The sequence below is a fragment of the Lissotriton vulgaris genome, chromosome 7, assembly GCF_964263255.1.
Source record: "Lissotriton vulgaris chromosome 7, aLisVul1.2, whole genome shotgun sequence".
Taxonomy (NCBI): domain Eukaryota; kingdom Metazoa; phylum Chordata; class Amphibia; order Caudata; family Salamandridae; genus Lissotriton; species Lissotriton vulgaris.
Genome location: NC_141695.1, coordinates 482,095,572 through 482,115,982, shown reverse-complemented (window position 1 = coordinate 482,115,982; position 20,411 = coordinate 482,095,572). Strand labels below are relative to the sequence as shown.

At 42.3% G+C, this 20,411-nt stretch overlaps 1 protein-coding gene across 1 annotated transcript in view; it reads left to right on the top strand.

Moving 5' to 3' along the window:
• ABCC3 (ATP binding cassette subfamily C member 3) overlaps window positions 1-20,411 on the top strand; it is a 624,389-nt gene that overhangs the window by 235,680 nt on the left and 368,298 nt on the right. Inside the window, exons 2-3 of the mRNA XM_086930544.1 lie at window positions 12,733-12,909; window positions 17,045-17,170. Coding sequence (XP_086786670.1) covers window positions 12,733-12,909; window positions 17,045-17,170 — 303 coding nt within the window. The remainder of the gene's footprint in view (window positions 1-12,732; window positions 12,910-17,044; window positions 17,171-20,411) is intronic.

Sequence of the window (20,411 nt, the reverse complement as noted above, 5' to 3'; positions counted from 1 at the left end):
TATTCGATTAACATACCTCATCAGCAGCATACATGAGAATAGCTAAAATTATAAATGTGAATAAATCAATGGTGTTGCTGAATATATGACTAAAGAGTTTTAATTTTAACTGGTACACCAGCTGTTTGATGTCCTTGGGTAATATCGCATATATGTGGGAAATGGAGCGAGGACGATAGGCGAGGAGGTAATGATCAATTTAATTACTAGTATTCTTTATTACTTGTCACAGTTCTAGTTAGCGACCCTCCCTCATACACAAGCAAAACCGACTGTACAGCTTCATTTTTATATTCCCTGGATAATACAAGAAGTTCGGAGGTGTACTTTCTCCTTTTCTAGAGGAGGGAACAGTGAAGTCATAGGATGAAGTTATATTGGGTACTTTTTTTAATGCTATTGCTGACATTGGTAAACAAAGCCTGCATGCGCAAAACAATCACTCATATGGGTAAGGATTGGGAGGAGTAAGACGGGTGAGGAGGTAATGCGTAATTTCGGTGGTCATGGAAATAGCATTCAGGTATTCAGCATAACCTTCATAGCTGCCAAGGTTTCAGATTGCTATGTGTGACATTTTCATAATTTCAATGTAATTATGAGTGACATTTCAACGACTATGAGTGACACTTCCTCGCAAGCAAAATCAAGTCATAATCCAAGGTGCTCAAGTCTGGGCAAAGTCTGCCTTTTACAGCAGCCTATAGTGCCACACTTCAAGGGTAAGCCAAGTCTCCAACTCACCACATTAAATATAATTATCACACATTATAGCGCTTCCTCAGTGTCAAGCTGAAGTGCTGCATTATAGGAATTGTTCATATAGGAAATATGGTAGCCAGTAAGCGGTATGTACTTGGGGTCTCTCAGCTCCTTGAGTGTGAACAACATATTATAAGGGCGGCCTGCAGCGTCAATGAAAGACAGTCATTATGATGTCTGGGGGTAGGGGTGCTAGGAGCATGAGAGCCATATTAAAGATGTGCTCTCACCTGACTTCCCTGTGGTGCCGGCCACAACAAAAGCAAAACCGGCCAGGATCCTGTACCATGCCCACTTCGCTACCCACTGAGAGTGGAGCAAGCACCCTGCAGGAAAATCAGCATCGTAGGCAGAGCAGTAAGCAGCAGTCCATCACAGATCTACAAGGGGTGGGGAGTAGTACTATTAAGGTACGGTATAGGATGATGTCTAGGGTTAAAACAAATAAAGTGTTGGTGACACTGTACTTATTAGAGTGTGGGCAAGGCGTAGTGTAAGGATTAAAAGTTTATGCGTGGTTAGGATTTGAATGTGGTTGTGTTTTTTCCTGAGGGTGATAAAAAATATTTTTGCTTCAGAAGACCCAGTTGTATATAGTCCAACATGGTGGGTAAAGTAGTGGTAATTTAACCATCTGTTTGGAGTCTCATTGTGACGGATTCTCAGAAAATATCCTTCCGAGTAACAGTCTCCTGGAATGATAAGGATCCCTTGCACAGTGCTCCTCCATCAGAAGACACACTGCTGAAAATGACACGTGCCACATATTTTTTCCTCCTCGCTTAACTTTCCACTTGGAGTGCTTTGACTCTTCCGTCCGCTTTGCTACCTCTATATAAGGGCACTACATGGACTAAATAGTTAATCCAGAAGTAAGGAAGAACAAACACACACACACACGAACACACACACACACTGTATTTAAACCTTCACGAACAGCATCCACTCATTTACATATCCCTGATGGGGTAGAGAAAAGCATGCTAATATAACAACTTCAGTTGGTATTCAAGAGTCCCTTCACTAGTCTGCAGTCTGCCATTCCCAATCTGTATTTTAGTAAACGTAAATATGCATTACGTTTCATCTGCTATAAACATTTTAGTAAAATGTAAGAAGGCTGCCTTCTTTTGAAGAGCATTATTTTCAACATAATGGCAACTCCATTTAGGATATTTTTTTCAAATAATGGATTTGAAATGAGCATGTAGACTTTATAGCGCTTTAATACGATCCAGGTAGCACGCTTCCTGTGTGCGTTCTATTTTACTGAGGATAAAATCAAATCCATAGCTGCCCATTTCCAAATAAATAAAATGTAACAATTACGTAATTATGAAAAACAAAGAGGAAGTTGGTAAAGAAAATAAACGGTAAGAAACAAAGCAAAACATGATTACATTTGTCAGGGAAGACTGTTCAGCCTGCCTGCTAAGGGTACAGTAAACATTTCATCCACAATCATAATAGAGCTGAAGTCAAGGATTGCTATCAAATGCGCTTGGAATGTAAAAAATTAAGAGAATAAACGAAGTACTGTGAAGTAAATCATCTCGGCTTGAAAGACAGTGTTACTCTGGTGGTTGCAAACTTAAGCTACTTTATTTTTCTTTCTAATGGTGAGGATTGTTATGAGAGAGCTAAGGATGGTGGGCGGGGTGAGGGAAGTTAAATGAAGCTAATTACCTTGACACTACTACTGGCACAGTGCGGCCGCGGTCTAATCGGGACTCGCGCAGAATTCTTGAGGCTCAGCTGCAGGAATTCTTTCGTGTGGCGTGATCGGCTGAGGGGACTGCATATATTATTGGCACCTCAGCGCTACATAGCACACTAGGGGCAGGGCCGGCCCTAGGCATGTGCAAAGTGTGCACCTGCACAGGGCCGCCAAACCCCAGGGGCCGCCACGACGAGGATCGGATCGGAAGGATCACACTGGCGGTCCCCTGGCAGGATTTGGCGGCCTACGGCTCCGATCCCGGTCCGCAATCTGATGGGTCATACACACTAATCACTCTCAGCCAGGTTGAATTCCTAAAGCCGGCGGCCCGATCCAGTTATGTATATTACCAGAGCCGGTCCTAGGCCTTCTGAGGCCTTCTGAGGCCCCGGGCGAAAGGGAAGATGTGAGGCCCCTCTAAGTGCCTTACTGCCTGCGCAAGTGCGCTTTTCCCTACTCTGCGGGGCCGGCAGGGGGCCCCCTGAGCGCGAGGCCCTGGGCAGCTGCCCATACCGCCCATGCCTAGGACCGGCCCTGTATATTACCACCAAGCAATGGGACTGCAGTGCAGCGTTGTTGTTTTAATTTCAGTTTCACCTGCTTACTTGCCCAGCCAGCCAGCAGTTTGGGTCCCAGGGCCATCAATCAGACCTACTACCAATGACGTGACGGCCCTGGGACAGTCAGCCCCCGCGCGCTGTGCGCAGTGCGCAACTCTGACGCGTCACGGTGGTCACGCGCCTCCAGTATGTGTTTAAAGTACTTACATATGATACGCTGCCATATTTATCACGTCTAAATTGGAACTAATTGTTTGCTAAGCTGGTTGGTTCCAGGTAAGGCGACACCTGTACAGAAAGAGGGGTGCCGGGTGGTTACTGAAAACTAAAGACCCACCCCTGAGCATCAGGTTTGGAACGTGTAATGTTTGCAGTTTTATATAATCAGACCCGAAGGATTTGGGGTGCACATGAGAACGTTAAATTACACAAGTTCACTTATGTTTTTTAACACGGAAGAGACAAAGATGATAGCGCCAGCCCACCACTTTTATAAAACGCGCCGCTAGCGTTTATGTTTCGTACTGGCACTCAACGCCAGGTAGGGAGCAGCTAATGTAAAATATATTGATGTGAAAATATACCATAGTGGCAGGGCTGATGCGCGAATACGGAGTAAGTGAAAACTGCATTATAAGACTATTCTTGATTCTCTTACCCAGAGCATCTCACTACCTGTTCTAGCAATTTCCACCTAAAGCCTTAATCCCTGCGTCACTGGGTCTGTTCATTCTGAAGCTTCAGCAAAGCACGTGAACGGGATGTGGGGCTTAAAGGTTAACCTGTTTGGCCAAAGAGTGAATTTTCATAATACAGGTACATATTAATAAACCTTGAGCAAATAGCAAAAAGAAAAACAATTAGCAACAAGTATTTCATCAGAAGGAGAGGGTTTATATATGCTAAGCAACATGAACAGTGTGCCTGCACCATGTGGGAAATATTCTGTTGAGCTCATACGATGCCAAATATTTGTTCAGAAGATACACAGGGCGCATGAATTCTTCCATAATGGGTATTACCAATTAGAGGCATACTACCGCAGTCATGCTGGGAAATAATGTGCCTCTAAATTACACACCCTCTGGTTCTCAGAACCCGACCTTTCCTGCCCACTGAAGCAACTGCTTTGGAATCCCCATCAGAATCCTCGACAGTTTTTGGTTTACGAGTCACTGCTTGGCAACCACTGTTTATTTGCACATTCGAAAAAAAAAATCTAAAGCCACATTATATGCATTGAAAGCATGAATTTTAACCTTGTATTTTGAAATATACTGCTTCCGGCCCCTGAGTGTTCGACTCACATCATAATTAGGAAGTCATATGCGTCCCGACTGGCAATGCTATGGTCACCTCGCCAGGTTACTTAGATAGTTACATATGACTGACATAAAGTCTACCAAGGCCCTGATACCCAGTCGGGCGGAGCAGGATTACCGTACAGAATTCCGCATTGCCTAATGCAGTTTGGGAAGTTTGAACACCACAGTTTTTCAAGCTGTTGAAGTAGACCCAATTTTCTAGACCTATAATTTTGGCTGGAAAAATTACATGAGCTTACTGCTGTTTATTTCTGCTCTGTGAATGCTGATCACGTGAGTCTTACTTTAAATGTAGGTGTTGGTAGGGTAGATACACAACAGGTAGCAAAAGATGCATCCTATTGCTTTTGCTCTTTGCTCTTCATTAACCTGAGTCCTTTTGCCACACCCTTACACTGCCACGAGTATGACTATTGTGCTCATCTGTTGGGTTTGAAATTTCTGCTCAGTCATGGTGAAAAGGGCTGTTGTGGCTATTGTACTGAATCATCAGTTGTACCAAATTTCTATGTGTTGCTGGTGCCCACTTTCCTGTGTGGTCAACCCTAACAAAGACCCACAAATAAATCACTACGTGAAGAGGGGGAAAGGCACACTCTATTGTTATGGAGTTTTACATAAATATGCTGTTACAACAACGTGGTTTGCTTAAGTAACGGCTTGATAAATGTCTTCTAAGTTCATATAATTAAGTTACTATACACACCATCAATTTAAAAAAAACATCCATAACATCCAAAGCATTTCGATCAACTGTGGAACTTCTGCAGGGCTTATTACTATGCAGGTGTTTATCGTTTGAGGATCTGGTGGTCTGTGTACTCCATATAGTGAGATTTTTTTTGGTAATGCCCTAAGCAATATAAGGAATATCAGGAATAGGGCTCCTATGTCTTCCTGTTGGTCAAGTATTGTGTAACAGCGAGTATTGAGCAAAGTATTGAACAGAAAATAAGAGGTGACCACTCTGAAAAGGCAGATTTCCTATCAATCAATCAATCAATCATATCATTTAGGGTAGGAGCAGCCGCAGGTACTGGTCAATCATCTAAGGACTTTTCTGGACGTATTATTAAAACACCTTCCTGAGCTCTGCCCCGACCGGACCCCCTCTTCCGGGGCCCCCACCTACGCTCCCTGCATAGGGCCACCATGAGCCTAGAGCCGGCCCTGCTAGGGGTGCCTCGGGAACTTCAACTACAGCGGCGTGCCTTCTGAGCATAACGGTCGCCAGCTTGTGCCTCCTGCCACCCGCCTTCATGTGTCCTGTCTCGGCTGTACAGCCATTGAATTCATATACTGCAGCGTCAGACCGGCCCGCTCCTACCGCGAACGAGGGGCAGGGCACCAGAAGAGGCAGCATGCCGCCCGGCAGTGCATGGGAGGTTAGCATTGCCCAGGAGACTGCATGTCCTGACCTCAGTGACCCAGTCGCGATTCGCACTCTCACCAGACCAGTGCGTGCAGCTTGTGTGTGCGTGCGTGCAGCATGCGTAAGCAGGTGAGCTTGCTTGCACTTCAAATGGGGCGGTTCGGCGGCCGCCCGGCACTGGTGGTCAGTTGCGGCGGCCTATATCATTTATTTGGGGACAGTGAGTGTCCTCAAATAAATGAGAAAGGCCCCCGCAACGGACCACCAGTGCAGAGCAACCGCCGCCGCCAAAACTGTGCCGCCTAGGCGGTCCGCCCCCCCCCGCACCCACCCAGCTACGCGGGTGATAGGCTCCCAACATTTCCCCAACCGAATGAACAGCGCTCCAGTTAAGAATCTTTAGTAAAATCTTATGATGGTACCACTGTTGGAGTCTTGTGCTTTTCTAAACCTGAAGTGTACTTGCCTGTGTAACCAATTCATGTCAGGCGTGCATATCCAAATTTCAAACTTGCATTAAGACCTAAACGTGGCGCTGTATGTATGCAAATTCACTTTTTTCACTTTTCCAAGCAAAAGTTTGGAGTGATATTTGGCTCTGCATGCACGAGCATCTGGCTCCTGGCACACAGAGCCATGGCTGTGGCACACAGAGCCATGGCTGCAGCGCACAGAGCCATGGCTGCAGCGCACAGAGACCCTACACTGCTGCACACAGAGGAAAAAAATTTGAAGGAACATTGCGTATATCTGAGATAAAACTTTTTAAAAAGTGCAGTATGCTATGATATGTGAAGCGCAGATCAGATTGGGAGCAGTTCAGCGTGGCTATACATTCTGATAAATTGTTGGCACATCAGGACCAGATCATAAAGACATTGGGGCAGATTTATGTTAACTGGCGCATCCCGAGGGATGCGCCAGTTAACATGCGCCACAGTGCTCCACAGCTACGCCACCCATGGTGTGCCGCATTTATGATGCGGCGCACCATGGGGCAAAAACGGCACAGATGCGTGACGCATCTGTGCCGGAAATGTGGCGCATTGCTGGAGTTGCATCGCAAGCGCGACGCAGCTCCAGCAATGCTCTGGGGGGGCCTATTCTTTCAATGCTGCCTCAAGCCTTACGCCTGCTTCAAGCAGGCGCAGGGTTTTGACGCAGCATTGCCCTGAAAGTGACTGAGTAAAATCTCATAGATTTCACTCAGCCACTTTCAAGAGGCGTTCCTGCGCAGGAACGCCCCCCCTGCGCAGGAACGCCTCCTCATGGCGCAGTGCTGTACAACGTGACGCATCTCATAGATGCGTCACGTTGTAAATAGGGCGCAGGGATGCGCCACGTTTCCGCGCCATTGCGTCACGCAACGGCGGCGTAAACGTGGCGCAAGCCCTTCATAAATCTGCCCCATTGTCCTTATAGCTTTTCCACCTCTTGATATTTTGTGCAAAAGGGTTGTATGTGTTCAATATACATGTATTTTCAAGGGCATCAATGAAAGAATTACTAAATGTTAGGCAAATTTAGCTTCATGGCATTTCCCTTGTGTTGACAGTAATAATTACTGTTGAACCACCCATTTTTTGTTGTTAAGGCATTAGGAAGGAGTGAAATTATAAACGCAGTAGGGATTTGGACGGGTGTGGGACTGTGGTTAAATGAGGTTTCTGCCACTTTAGACCCTCGTTCTTGTGGGATGTTAATATATAGTAATTCTAAAGCCAGTGTGAACCATATTTCTTTTGAAAAATGAAAATCTACGTCTTAATCAGATTAATAAAGTGAGTGTTGTCCTTGGCATAGGTCTCAGTGATTGGTTCAAAATCCTTAAGACAAGTGTCACTATAGCCTCCAAGGGGGCAAGATCAGAACCACAAGGGGATAACATAGGTCTCCTTGGTGGTCTGGTAGCTTTTTAATGCATTTTGCGAAAGCCGTACAATACCATGTTTTAGGTTTATTATTATTCAAAAATGGAAGCTCGTTATCAGTGACGAGACCCAACAATAGGAACGCAAAGTCTCCCTCGAGGCGAGGTTTTTCAGGTTATAAATGATGCATTTTCATTCCTTCCAGTGGCCTACCCGTGGGCAATTAGAAAAGAAGCCTCGCGCACAAGGTGTGCCACTCAGGCTGGATAATACTGCTTCCTGTGGGTTTACTTCTGTGAATAATGTTCACGTGGTTTTTCCAGTCAAACAGGGTCGGTCAGACATCTAGTCGGCTAACCTGCCGTTCAAAACGATCACAAGAAGGTAGAGCGACGAAAACTCACTATCCCGGTTTTTCAACACTGAGAAAACCTGGATGATACGGATTAATTAATCACTGAACGGTGCGTATGTGTAGTATTTGGAAAAAAACGACGTTTAACACTGCCAAAAACCAGGCCTAACATTTTTGGCACGCCCTCGTGTTACACGAGTACTAGTCATCTCAAGTTTCGATACAAATAATTACATTTACTCTTCTACTTTTAACTGTGAACAGAAGCGCTATAATTAAGATGCGAAAAGTCACATTGTATCTTATTTTGTGCTTCTTTTTGAGTTAGCCATGCTGATAAAAAGAACCAGTTGGCATGTTTTGGCTGTATAATTTGTATACTGAGACATCTGCTGCAATTACATTAAATGTTGCATCATAATTTATGATTTTATTTAGATTACTTTCCAGTGACCGTTGTGAAATTGCTAGCAAGTTCTCATTGTTTAGTATCTTTATTTTTGTTGTTTTGAAAACAATTAAGCATGCAACAATTATAGATTACTTCAGGGCCTTAAGTGAGCCGAGTCTCACCGGCTCTGAGCACCAGCAGTTTTTTAAAGGGGGCCTAAAAAACAGGTCTCTATCGGGTTCTGTTTTGTCCCCTGGCACAGGGTCTGTTTTTTTCCGGACTGCAGTGACAGCATCCATGTGTGCATGCTCACAATGCTCACTTCTCAATAGTGGAGAAGTTACGGCATGACGTCATGCCAGGTCAACTTTGTGGGGGAAGGGAAATCCTTTAAAGAGAGTCATTTTCTTTCTCGATTCCCTTCTCTTTTTGAAACTCAGGAGCAGCAACATTGTTGTGGTGTCACCAGGACTTTAAGTCGAAGCTTTTTCAATATTATATACAAGCCAGTTGCTGCTTATTTATCTTATGCAACTAACAACCATTGACAAAGCCAATAGTCGTAACTTGTTGTAGGTATGATGGTACTTGTTTCATATATCTGGATGCAATGGCAGAAACAGCAAAATACAAGTCGGGCGGCACACTATGCTAAACACAGATTTTTAGCTTATGTGTTTTAACCCACCCCCTTAATTACATTGGCCTCTCCCCTTTGAGAGACCCCAGTTGTTTCATCCCTGTTAAAGCCCTGTATCACTTCTCAGTAGAATTATTTCATAAAAAAGCATAAACATAAATTTTGGTTCGTATGTATATTGATAGGCTTTAGCATAACTCACTTAAGGGTTTTTGGTGTTAAGCAAGAGAAATTGGGAGGCTGAGAAATGCTGAAGGAGGTACACTTTGTTGCAATATAAACATGTTTTAACTGCTTTATCAGAGAGTCACAGAGTATGACAGTAGGTGCAAACAGTGACTTGTGGGCTATTAAGAGGATGTGATGGTAGGAAACTGAATAGCCAACGTTCTTTTATTTAGAGCAATTTTCAACCAGCCAGAAATGACAATACACTCATGTTGTAGATGATTTGGTATAAGCATTCCTGAAATAAATTCACAAGGCCGCAAAATGGACCCATCTACAGATTTGCATCCTGTGATGTACACCTAACACCTAACTCGAGTGAGGGTTAGTCAAATTTGCAAGCACCAACGTTAAGGTGATCAGGCGCATTTTGACTCTGGCTAATCTATAGATACATATAGATTGCCTTTGTAAAGTTGGGACACATTGCCTACAGAGCTGATCGGTAGCCATCAGATAAGACAGAAAAACATTTAGTTGGTGGAAGCAAGATGAGACAACTTCTGAACTTGCCTCAACATTTCTTTGTGACTTTTACAGGTGGTTTACAAGATGGAATTTCAGCTGTCACCAAGGTGGACCCCAGAGATCTCCACTGCTGCCCTCAACCGCAAATTCGTTTTTTATCAGATTTCAGCTTGACCATCCAGTTTCTGAGACCAGCCATACACTTTTTGAGCTTCTCAGCCATGACACTACGGTTAACAGTATGTTGGTTGCATCAACATGCATGTACACATGGAAACCATAGATAACTGGTACAAACATATTCCACAACCATGGAACTGTTGCTGTCATCATGGGCACATCAAAACACTAATATTTCAAAGTAATTACTGGATTTAGTTCCACAGAATGACAAACAGGGAACATTCAGGGAAAGCTTTCACAGGCAGGTTGAACCCAAGTCACTGGCATGTTTCCAAGGGGCATCTAATAAAAACCAATATTGAAAGTCCTGGAGTAGAATAAGCTGAGCAGATGGTGAGAGATGGTGGTGAGGCTCCTGAAGGGCGATGAAGAAACTGTCAATTTAGATTAGAGTAGAAGATTTGTAAAGCGCATGGCTACCCATAGGGCCTCCCAGCACTAGAGACAGATTTAGGCAAGGCAATCGCTTAGTCAAGAATGTTAAAGCTGCCTGGTCTTCTGGGATTTTCTAAAAATCCTTTCATCGGGAGAGGGTTTTTTAAAGTCGGATACATGGCAGATTTTGAACATATCCCCATTTAGAAAAATGTAGTCATCTTAAAAATCTGACCTGTATCTGCCCCTCCAGGACCGACTTTGGAAAACAGTGCAATTTGAGAATTGCAACGAGTGTAATTAAGGCAGTTCCAAAGTTTGTGAGCCAAAAAGGAAAAGGAGCGCCCTCCCTTTCAAGCAGAGATAAAAAGACTGAACATTTTGAGACAATTAAGATGCTACAGCTGCCTCTGGGTCACATGGCAGTGGCTGTTTCATTGTACAACTGACACTGAGCGGACACACAATTACTCAAACTGACTTTTTGAGGGACCCCACAGTGGTTTAAGCGCCAGGGCTTATTCTGATGACATGTGCATGTTAAACACAAATGAGGCCTAACTGTATGACACATATGATCACACAAATCCTTTAGTGTCTGTAGTCAAAGGCTTCTAGTCCAGAAAAATAATCTTTGAAATTGTGATGATAACTAACAGAGTGTGTGAGATCTTCGAATTTCTTTATAAACAGGTTGACCTTAGTTGCGCTAACATAAATAACTAGAACACAGCAAAGATAAAATCTGCCATTCTTTTGTTTAGGAAGCTGTGTGTAGTGAGAAACACTGCAAGGTCCTTCATCTGTGGAGCTAAAGTGGAAGAAAGCATATTTTGATTCAAATGCCTGTTTTTCACATTTGTCTCTAACTGAAGCATTGTTCACATAGTAATGTGGATGCAGAGAGCTGGGCACAGAGTTCTCCCACCCATTCCCATAGAGAATCACTGGAGAGAAAGGATAAAAGAGACCAAATAATTAGAGAGGGTCATGCATGAAAACTGGTTGATTTGGGAGAATGCAAAGATCTGAAATACGATTAATAATTCTGAGAATTACTTGGAGGTATGCAGGAACAATACATGGTGTAGCATAACAAAGAGGTGGTGCTACTCAAGTCAATACAAACAATGGGAGGTTGACAATAATATACGTGTAAATGTAGGTATGGTTTAGACGTATTACTATTGATTGCAGGGATGTGCAATATAAGATGCCTTGGGTTTTTCTAATATTCATTTTGTTTCATGTTATGGCTGCTGAAATAATATCAATAGTTCTCATCACTTTTGACACCGATTTGCTGATTGTATGTAATGAAAAATTAATCATTGTATAATCAATTACTTTGTGCCTACTACTTTCAGGGATCAGAGTAAGTGCCCGCTTAACTAAAACAAAAAACCTGTAGATAGATAACCGTACTTCTGACAAGGTTGTCCGACTCATAACACTCTAAATTAGCCTAACCTGCTGTAAAGAAGAGTTAGCAACACCTGCCTGTTTATTTTTCTCTGAACAGAGAGAGGGAGGCGAAAACCTCTTGGAGCTAAGGTAATCTACCCAAGATTCCCTCAATTTTAGGGAGGTTCAAAACAACATAATGAATAATCTGTCTAGCCATTGAGTAAAAGTCACAAGGGCCAAAGTAAAGACTGAACATGGTTGGCAACTTCTCCACATAGTTGACCATTTATTGTGAAAAAGGCCATCCTAAACTTGGAAACCTCCTTGTTTTTGATGAGTACAATGTTCATAAACATTCACAGTTCCTTTGGAGGTATTTCCCTAATAGGTACAATCTATATTCTGTATGATTACCCTTCAACAAAGATGTCGATGTGGTGGGACTTTGGAGTAAAAAGTGAGGGAATTCAAGGTCTTGACAATCAGCCAGAGTGTGGCAGATGTGTGTTTTTTTGAGAAGCTATGAATGAATGTTTCTTTATGTTTTCTGAAATCCTAACTAACCTGTGATTAGTTATGCCATTGCTTCACCAAGCTAGTATCCACTACCATAAGATTTCTAAGAATCTGTGATTTTGCTTGAGCCAGTAGATTAAGACACATCTGTTAGATCTTATATTTAAAGGCACAACAGTCTTACTTCTTTATACAAAACCTTCTGTCTATGTTTTTGTTCCTAACCAGTGGGCCTGCTCAGTGGGTCAAATGCTTGCTACTGGAATCTGTGTACAGCCTATCGGTTACAACTATTTAACCATGATATTATAGTTCTACTTTACATTCTTTTGAGGGTGAAACGTTGAAAGTCTGGAGAGCAGTAACCCTTACTAGGTAGCATGTGCCATAACAACAAACCTTTCCGTTGTAAGTGTGATAGAAAAACAAGATAACTCTGCTATGCACTATTTATGTTGTTAGCCGACTACATACATTTTTCTACACAAGCTACAAATATATGCAGTATTTTCCCAAGAAGATTAACGTGTCTCTTATCTTTATATTTATTTTTTCGCAGGATTCAAACATCACAGTGTACACTGAGAATCCTGACCTAACACCCTGCTTTCAGAACACAATTCTAGCATGGATTCCCTGCTTCTACCTGTGGGCTGTTTCTCCTTTTTACCTCCTTTATCTCAAATATTACAGAAGAGGATACATTGTGGTCTCTGTGCTGAACAGATTCAAAACGGTAAGATGAAAGGCTAAACATTTTTCTCAAATTTCATATACATTCAATTTGCATTTTGTGAGAAAAGTTAGCTTTTTTCATGATAACCCTCATCTTTTGGACTGAAGCTGTTGGGGTTTTTACTTTATGCACCTGGACACTGCTAATCTCATGTGGTTTGATCCCTAAAACAATGTAAAATTGGTTAACTCCAAATTGGCCAATTGGCATTTTCAACTTTTTTATAAGGCTATAATTTACGGTGCAGAAATATACAATATCATGAAAATGTGTCTCTTATTGTGCCACCCACTAGTGTGACAGAGAACATATGGCTTCAAGCCTACCAGTGTAGCCTGGTTACTGCAATTTAAATCTGGAGTCCAATCTGTCAAAATAACACTTTTACCAAGAAAAAAACTCCCTTTTCAAAATGAAGACATCTCCCTGGCCTGAGTAGGCCTTGTAGTCCACAAGGTATGGTGCATGGTATTTACAAGTTAGACATACAAAATGTAATGTTAACATGTCCCTACAGTGATGAGGCTTCAAAAGAAATTTTTATTGTGTGAAACTCTTGCTATTCTATGAAAAAACTAGAGTGTGGAATAAATGATTAATTCTGCTTTCTCCGGTTAGTGATGAGGTCAAATAATGATTCTACCACTATCCATAACATTTATTAGCAATACAGTCTAATGAATAGATTAGATATTTTAAATAAATATTTAGGAAAATTAACTGTAAGAAATATACCTTTCCCTACTTGAAGCTCCTGTAAGCTAATGCCGATTTGCATTAGTTCTCCAGCTGCTGCCCATTCAGTTTATGACCTTAATGAGGTGTGAACACTGTTTCCAGAGCAGAGACAATGGCCTGTGTGTAGGGAGGTATTTTATCGCTTTGCAGGAAAACCAGATGTACCTAGGAACTTCATTAACCTGTCAAGGAGACTGCTCTTTCATAATTGTAAGGTGAACCCTATAGAAGGCAACCCTTTTCCCCTATCCAGGCTGGCTTTAAACCAAGTGGGAGGGGAGCTACCTTCAGAAGTAGTTTGGAGTGGCCACGCTGCTAATTTCCCTGCCACACAGGCATTGCCTAAAGCTAGCTGACGAGGATACTTACCTGAATGCAAAATCTAACCTTTGTACTCTGAGCTTTCCCCATCAAAACCAATGGATTCAACAGCGCTTCACCCTACAGCTTTAAGACTTTACAGAGTTTTATATAGCGTAAACTTGGCCCAAAGGTATCGGGTATCAGAGCGCTTTACCTAGCACCAGTTGTGTTTTATGAGGACACATTCATTTTTGTTAGGCACGGATAGATTAAGTAATTTGCCCAGAATCACAGGATGTTGAGCCTCATTGCCGAGACTCAAACCCAGTTCCCCAGATTCGAGGTTGACCGCCCTAGCCATTAGGCCAACTCCTCTCTTCTATTCTAAGCATGGAACCTTGCCCTGCTGGAGGATTTTGACTTACATTTCAGAGATTAAGTTCCAATGTAAAAACTCCAACTGGTATAAACCTAGTTGGTGTGTTTGACCTGCCCTCCATTGTGGTAAGCCTTTAATCACATCTAGAGCCAGGATTACTGTGTCCATTGGCTGTCACTGACGCTAAGTGTTTTTGCCTAAGTTTTCCTTAAATATTCTAAAATCCATATCTGTGGTTCCCCTATTGGATTTTTTGTCTTTTTAGTTTCATTTTTCTTGTTAATTTTACTCTATATTCATAAATTGGAGTGGGATTTTATTGTGTTGCTTGTCTTCATCACCTTTAACCCAGTCACCTATCAAACACCAGTTAAACAGCTATGCCTCTGGTCGGGTCATGGACTTTTAGTGCTTTACTGTTCCTGTGTACTTAGAGCTCAGTCAGTGTTATAATCATCGGACCCCTTCACATGTAGCTTTAAACCATTTCATCACAGAGTCCAATTTTTAGCTTTGTTCTTAATACGTGCTCATCTAGAGTTCAACAAGCATACTGCCTTTACTGGATTACTCATTCTGTAAAATCTGTAAGAGAGGGAGCAATCCACTTTTTACAAATTATATTTCTTGCTGTCAGTATCAGATAGACCATTAGTTTTCTTCCCTTCAAGTACATCTCTTCCTTTTTCCCCTCCTCTTGTTGTATTCCAAATATGACAAATAGTGGTCTTACCTCAATACCCAGTCACCAAAGATTGCCGCCTCTAATTTCAGAGCTTGCATGCAGGAGCTTGCCTCCTGGATGGATAAGAACTGCCTGAAATTGAACGGCGGCAAGAACGAGGTGCTGGTGGTGGGAGGTGACACTTCGAGCTGGACATCGGAATGGTGGCCTCCGAGTCTGGGCCCTACCCTTACACCTTGTACTGACGCAAAAAATCTGGGGATCTGGGTGGACTCCACTCTTTCCTATGACGGACATATTAGATGGGTAGTCGGGAAATGTTTTGGAGTATTAAAAAAACTACGTAAAACATTGGATCTCCTCCCGTTAGGGGCTAAGAAGACGATGATACATGCTCTTATTACATCTCGACTTGACTATGGTAACATACTCTATCTGGGAGTCACGCCTAAGGGTCTTGGGAGATTGCAGGTCCTGCAGAATGCTGCCGCACGGCTGGCTCTTATGTAGCCCAGGAGAGCGGCGTCAAGAAAGGCCCTTGACTCATTGCACTGGCTCCCAGTCAAGAAAAGAGTTATGCTTAAGACGTTACTCACCTGTCATCGCATTTCTCAGAATGTTGGCCCGGCATATCTGAGAGACTTGGTCACCAGGTATGTTCCAAGGAGGTCTCTTAGATCTAGTGAAACTGGGCAGTTGGAAATTCCAAAGGCAAAGAAGGCTAGAATGGGGGGCCATTCTTTCAGGGTCCTGGCTGCTCAGAACTGGAATACGCGCCCTCTTAAACTTAGGTTAGAAAGCTCGGAAGCTAAATTTAGAAATCTGCTGAAAACCTACCTGTTCACCGGCTAGCACATTTGTGGCCCTCAGTTGCGGTTAATGCTACCTCCCTCTCACTTAGCGCGGGGACACGCCGAGATGGCGTAACTATGCAATTTATTATTATTATTATTATTAGCTTGGCTTGACATGTCAGAATTCGCTGAACTTACTTTGTCCCAGAACTCCTTTAAGGCAGGGCATTCCACAAACATATGAAGGTCATATGCTCAGACTGATTTACACCTCCTGAATCAAGACTCTTTCATGTCTGTTATCTTTGAAAGCTTGTAAGGAGTACAATAAGCCCTACAGAATGTAAACAAAGGGTTTCTTTTAAACGCAGCAGGGCTCAAAGTTTGATATTGATAGCAAAAGATACATTTTCCATCTGGTGACTCGGCAAGCATCGTTCCCATATTTTGTGGGGTGTCAACCAGTAGCGGTCGGTGGTGGGAGTAGCTGCCGGGTGGTGCCGTTGGGAGGGTCAGGGTAGGGGTAGTAATCTATGGATTACGGAGGATTACAGGTAATAGAACATATAAATAAATAAAACGAATTTTGTTGCGTGCACTGCATCCCCAAATGCGATCCAGTGCAGGCAATAAAATTGAGATGCCCCTAAGGGCATGTATGTGCGACATATGGAACTTTAAAAAAATCAAAAAAGTGTTTTTTTAAAGAAAATCGCAAATTACCACCAACTTGAAGTTTCATATTTGTAGTATTCTTCTGTTATATTTTACCTCATTAGGGGTATGTTTACACTATTTTGAAGCCTCCATCCTTGATTAATATGGGCAGGGTATCTGTATTGTGGTTAACACGCTATATATTGCATGTTTAAGGCACTTCACCTTGCAACGGAAAGAGAAGTGAATATATTTTTTACAAATCCACACGAGTTGGAATCGGTCAGTTTCTTCAAAACATTTAATTGCATTTAAAAGCGCCAGGCGTCAGACTGTCTGTGCTGCAATATACCCAACACTTGTTTTATTGAGGTGGCAGATTTATGGCTTTGCTTGATTTTGACATGCTAATTTATCAGTGTGCGTGGACATTTAAATATTCAAATGACACACATGCGGAAATAAGTCGAAATGTATAATCAAATTATGCTTTGCCCTGTGACCTTGTTTAAAATCCACATTTTTTCAAAATTATGTTTATGCATTTCACTAAATGTATGTTCCTAATATTTCTTTCAGATTTTTGGAGTGCTGCTTTGGTCTATTTGTTGGGCAGATCTCTTCTATTCTTTTCATGGACTTGTTCAAGGCCAAACTCTTGCACCAGTTTACTTCGTAACACCACTGATGCTTGGAGTCACAATGGTTGGTGCTTCACTTTATTTCATTAAAATCAGCAATACTTGTATTAAAACCTTTCTCTGATTTTCCTATTAAAGTCTAGGTCTGACATCACCAATCCCCTGTAATAAGAAAATTACATATCTGCTCGAATATAATAAATTATTACAATTGGGTTCTTATGTCACACTGCCTTCTGACAGAGCCAGCGTGCAGTGTGAAAGGAAGGTCGCAGAGCAGAATGACACCTATTTAATCGTCTGCAGTGAAAAGTAGGTAGAAGAAAAACGACATATATGGCTCCATGCTTAATTTTGTTGCAGGACTCTTGTTAATTTAAAGTCAGAAATCTATATGCACACATTTTGAACAACAACCATTTTAGAAAGTGACTTTGCTATGCAAGTTTCCCAGATCCCCGATTGACTACCTGCTTCATTCTAGGCTTTTTCTTAGGATTCTGTTCAGTGACGTAGCACGGTCCGGTGGTATCCAGTGCAGTAAATTTCTTGACATCCCAGCTTGGCAAAATGGTAAAAATATGTGTTTAAAACACATATTTTTGAGATTTTGTCACCCCCGCTCAATGATGACACCCGGGGCAGCAGCACCTATTGCACCCACCTTTCTACGCCACTGATTCTGTTATTTGAAGGCTTGCATACCTTTTATAAAATTAGCACAATTCAATGAATGCAAACAAAAAATCTGGAATGTACCACCTGCTCACGCATGGACTTCAGAAATTTGGCAGCTATGCTTAGTTGAAACTGCTTATGATTTTGGTTGCAATAAATTGTGTGTTATTCTGCACTACAAATTCCACTTCATTTTACCGATATACAACCACACTATTTCCAAGAGTGAGAGAATAAGTATTTTAGATTTTAGGGAGAAGGGTCATGTGTGACAATATATTGAAGGAATAAAATACCCTCTAGTGTTCGTTAAAGGGTTATTGCCAGTCAACTTGGAGTTTCATGACAATATAAAGAATCCCGGCTCCGGCCTTGTTCTTGCATATAGTGACAGGACTTGCAGTTACTCGCAATACTCTTATAACGTATAGGAGAGAGTACTTTATCCTGTGTGTGTGTGTGTGTATGTATATGTATAAATTTACTGAAAAAACCATAGGTTTCATGGACGTTATAGTTAGTAAGTAGCATTTAAAAAACCTTCGAAATTCACTGAATAAAACATAGGTTTCAGGGACGTTATACTTAGTTGGACATTTCACTCGTACAGAACCAGAGAAATTCAGCCGTTTTAGTTAGTTGAGCTAACTATAACCCACGCCCCTGCAATGCACTGCTGATGATGTCACATTTTACATCACTCATGACATGGTCCGTGACATCATTGATGACATCATTGATGTCATCTCAAATTACTTCACTGATGATATCACTAATGACATCATCCAGAGGCTAGGTTATTTTTAATAGTTTAAGAATGTTATATATGGATAAGCAAAGGTGTATTGAAGAATGAGTGGGTTTATGAGTGTTTGAATAAAAGATTTAGTGGGTGCGCAAATTTATACGTGAGTGATTAAATGTGTCATAGTGAATGCATGGGTGAATGACTAATCTGTGTGAATGTCTGTATCAGTCTGTCAGTTGGTGTGTAAGTGGCTGCATGGGTTGGTGAGTAGCTACATAAGTGTCTATATGCATAAATGATTGGTTGTCTGAGTACCTATATGGGTGCCTGAGTGTCTGTGTGCATGGATTTGTGAGTGGGTGATTTAGTGGGTGTATAGGTTCATGAGTGCATCTCCGATTGGCTGTATGGGAGAGTGAGTATGCATTTGGCAGTATTGGTGAGTGAATGGATGTCTCAGAGGTATTTGTGTGAAATTCGTTGTAAATGCATGAATGGTAAAAGCATGTTTGCTTTTTTATGTTTGGATAAGGTAAGTATGGGTATTGGGGTGTATGTGTTGGGGTACTGAGGTATATGTTTTGGTGTGTTTGGGTATTTTAAGGGTTCAGAAATAGTTTTGGGTTATGGGGTACAGGGGTAGTTATGGGGTTTAGGGATAGGTATGGGTTTTGAGGTACAGGGGTATTTTTAGGGTTCAGGGCCAGGTTTGGGTTTTGGGGTATAGTATATTTTTTAGGGTTATGGGGTAGGTTTGGGTTTTGGGGTACAGGGGTATTTTAAGGGTTCAGGTCTAGGTTTGGGTTTTGGGGTACAGGGGTATTTTTAGGGTTCAGGGCTAGGTTTGGGTTTTGGAGTACAGGGGTATTTTAGGGTTCATGGGTAGGTTTGGGTTTTGGGGTACAGGGTTATTTTTAGGGTTCAGGGCTAGGTTTGGGTTTTGGGGTACAGGGGTATTTTTAGGGTTCGGGGTAGGTTTGGATTTTGGGGTACAGATGTATTTTAAGGGTTCAGGGCTAGGTTTGGGTTTTGGGGTACAGGGGTATTTTAGGGTTCAGGGGTAGGTTTGGGTTTTGGGGTACAGTGGTATTTTTAGGGTTCAGGGCTAGGTTTGGGTTTTGGGGTACAGGGGTATTTTTAGGGTTTAGGGATAGGTTTTGGTTTTGGGGCACAGGGTATATTTATAGGGTTAAGATGGGTTAGTATTTAAGGGTGTTGGGGCATTTTAAGGAGTAAGGATGGGTTATGATTATGGGGTGGATTAAAGGGCCGCCTTTAATCCACAAACACAGGAACCCCTTTGAATCATAGAGCCACTGGGGAGAACAGAGGAACCCTACATCACCCACAATTCCTTGCAAGAGGCCACGCCTAATGGGCGGGTGATACAATTAACATGTGTGTCTTCATAAGCGCTTCAAGCCACCTTTGCCTAAAAAAGCCACTGAAGAAAGGATCACTCCTGAAACGCGTCTGGCGTTAACTATGGACTATTGCTGCCCTGACGGTTCCTGCTGGCAGGCTGCCTTCCAATAAAAGCGGGCCTTATACTTACCTTCGTGTGGCTCTATGATTCAAAGGGGTGCCTGTGTTTGTGGATATATATATATATATATATGTAAGCCAAGAATTCAGCTCCTCCTGTAAAATCTGCCCTTGGTCTGGTGGCGCGCAGGGGCCAGTAGAGCCACTACCGGCATTATTTATCAGCAGCGATAGCGAAACGACAGCACGCTTTCAGTTTGAAGTTTACAATCAGCAGGTCTATATTCCAATGTAACGCGTTTCGAGAGACAGAACTGGTGTGGTGTGAGCAAGAGAGTTCTGTCATTTTACTATCGCTGCTGATATATAACACAATGGAATATATGATTATTTA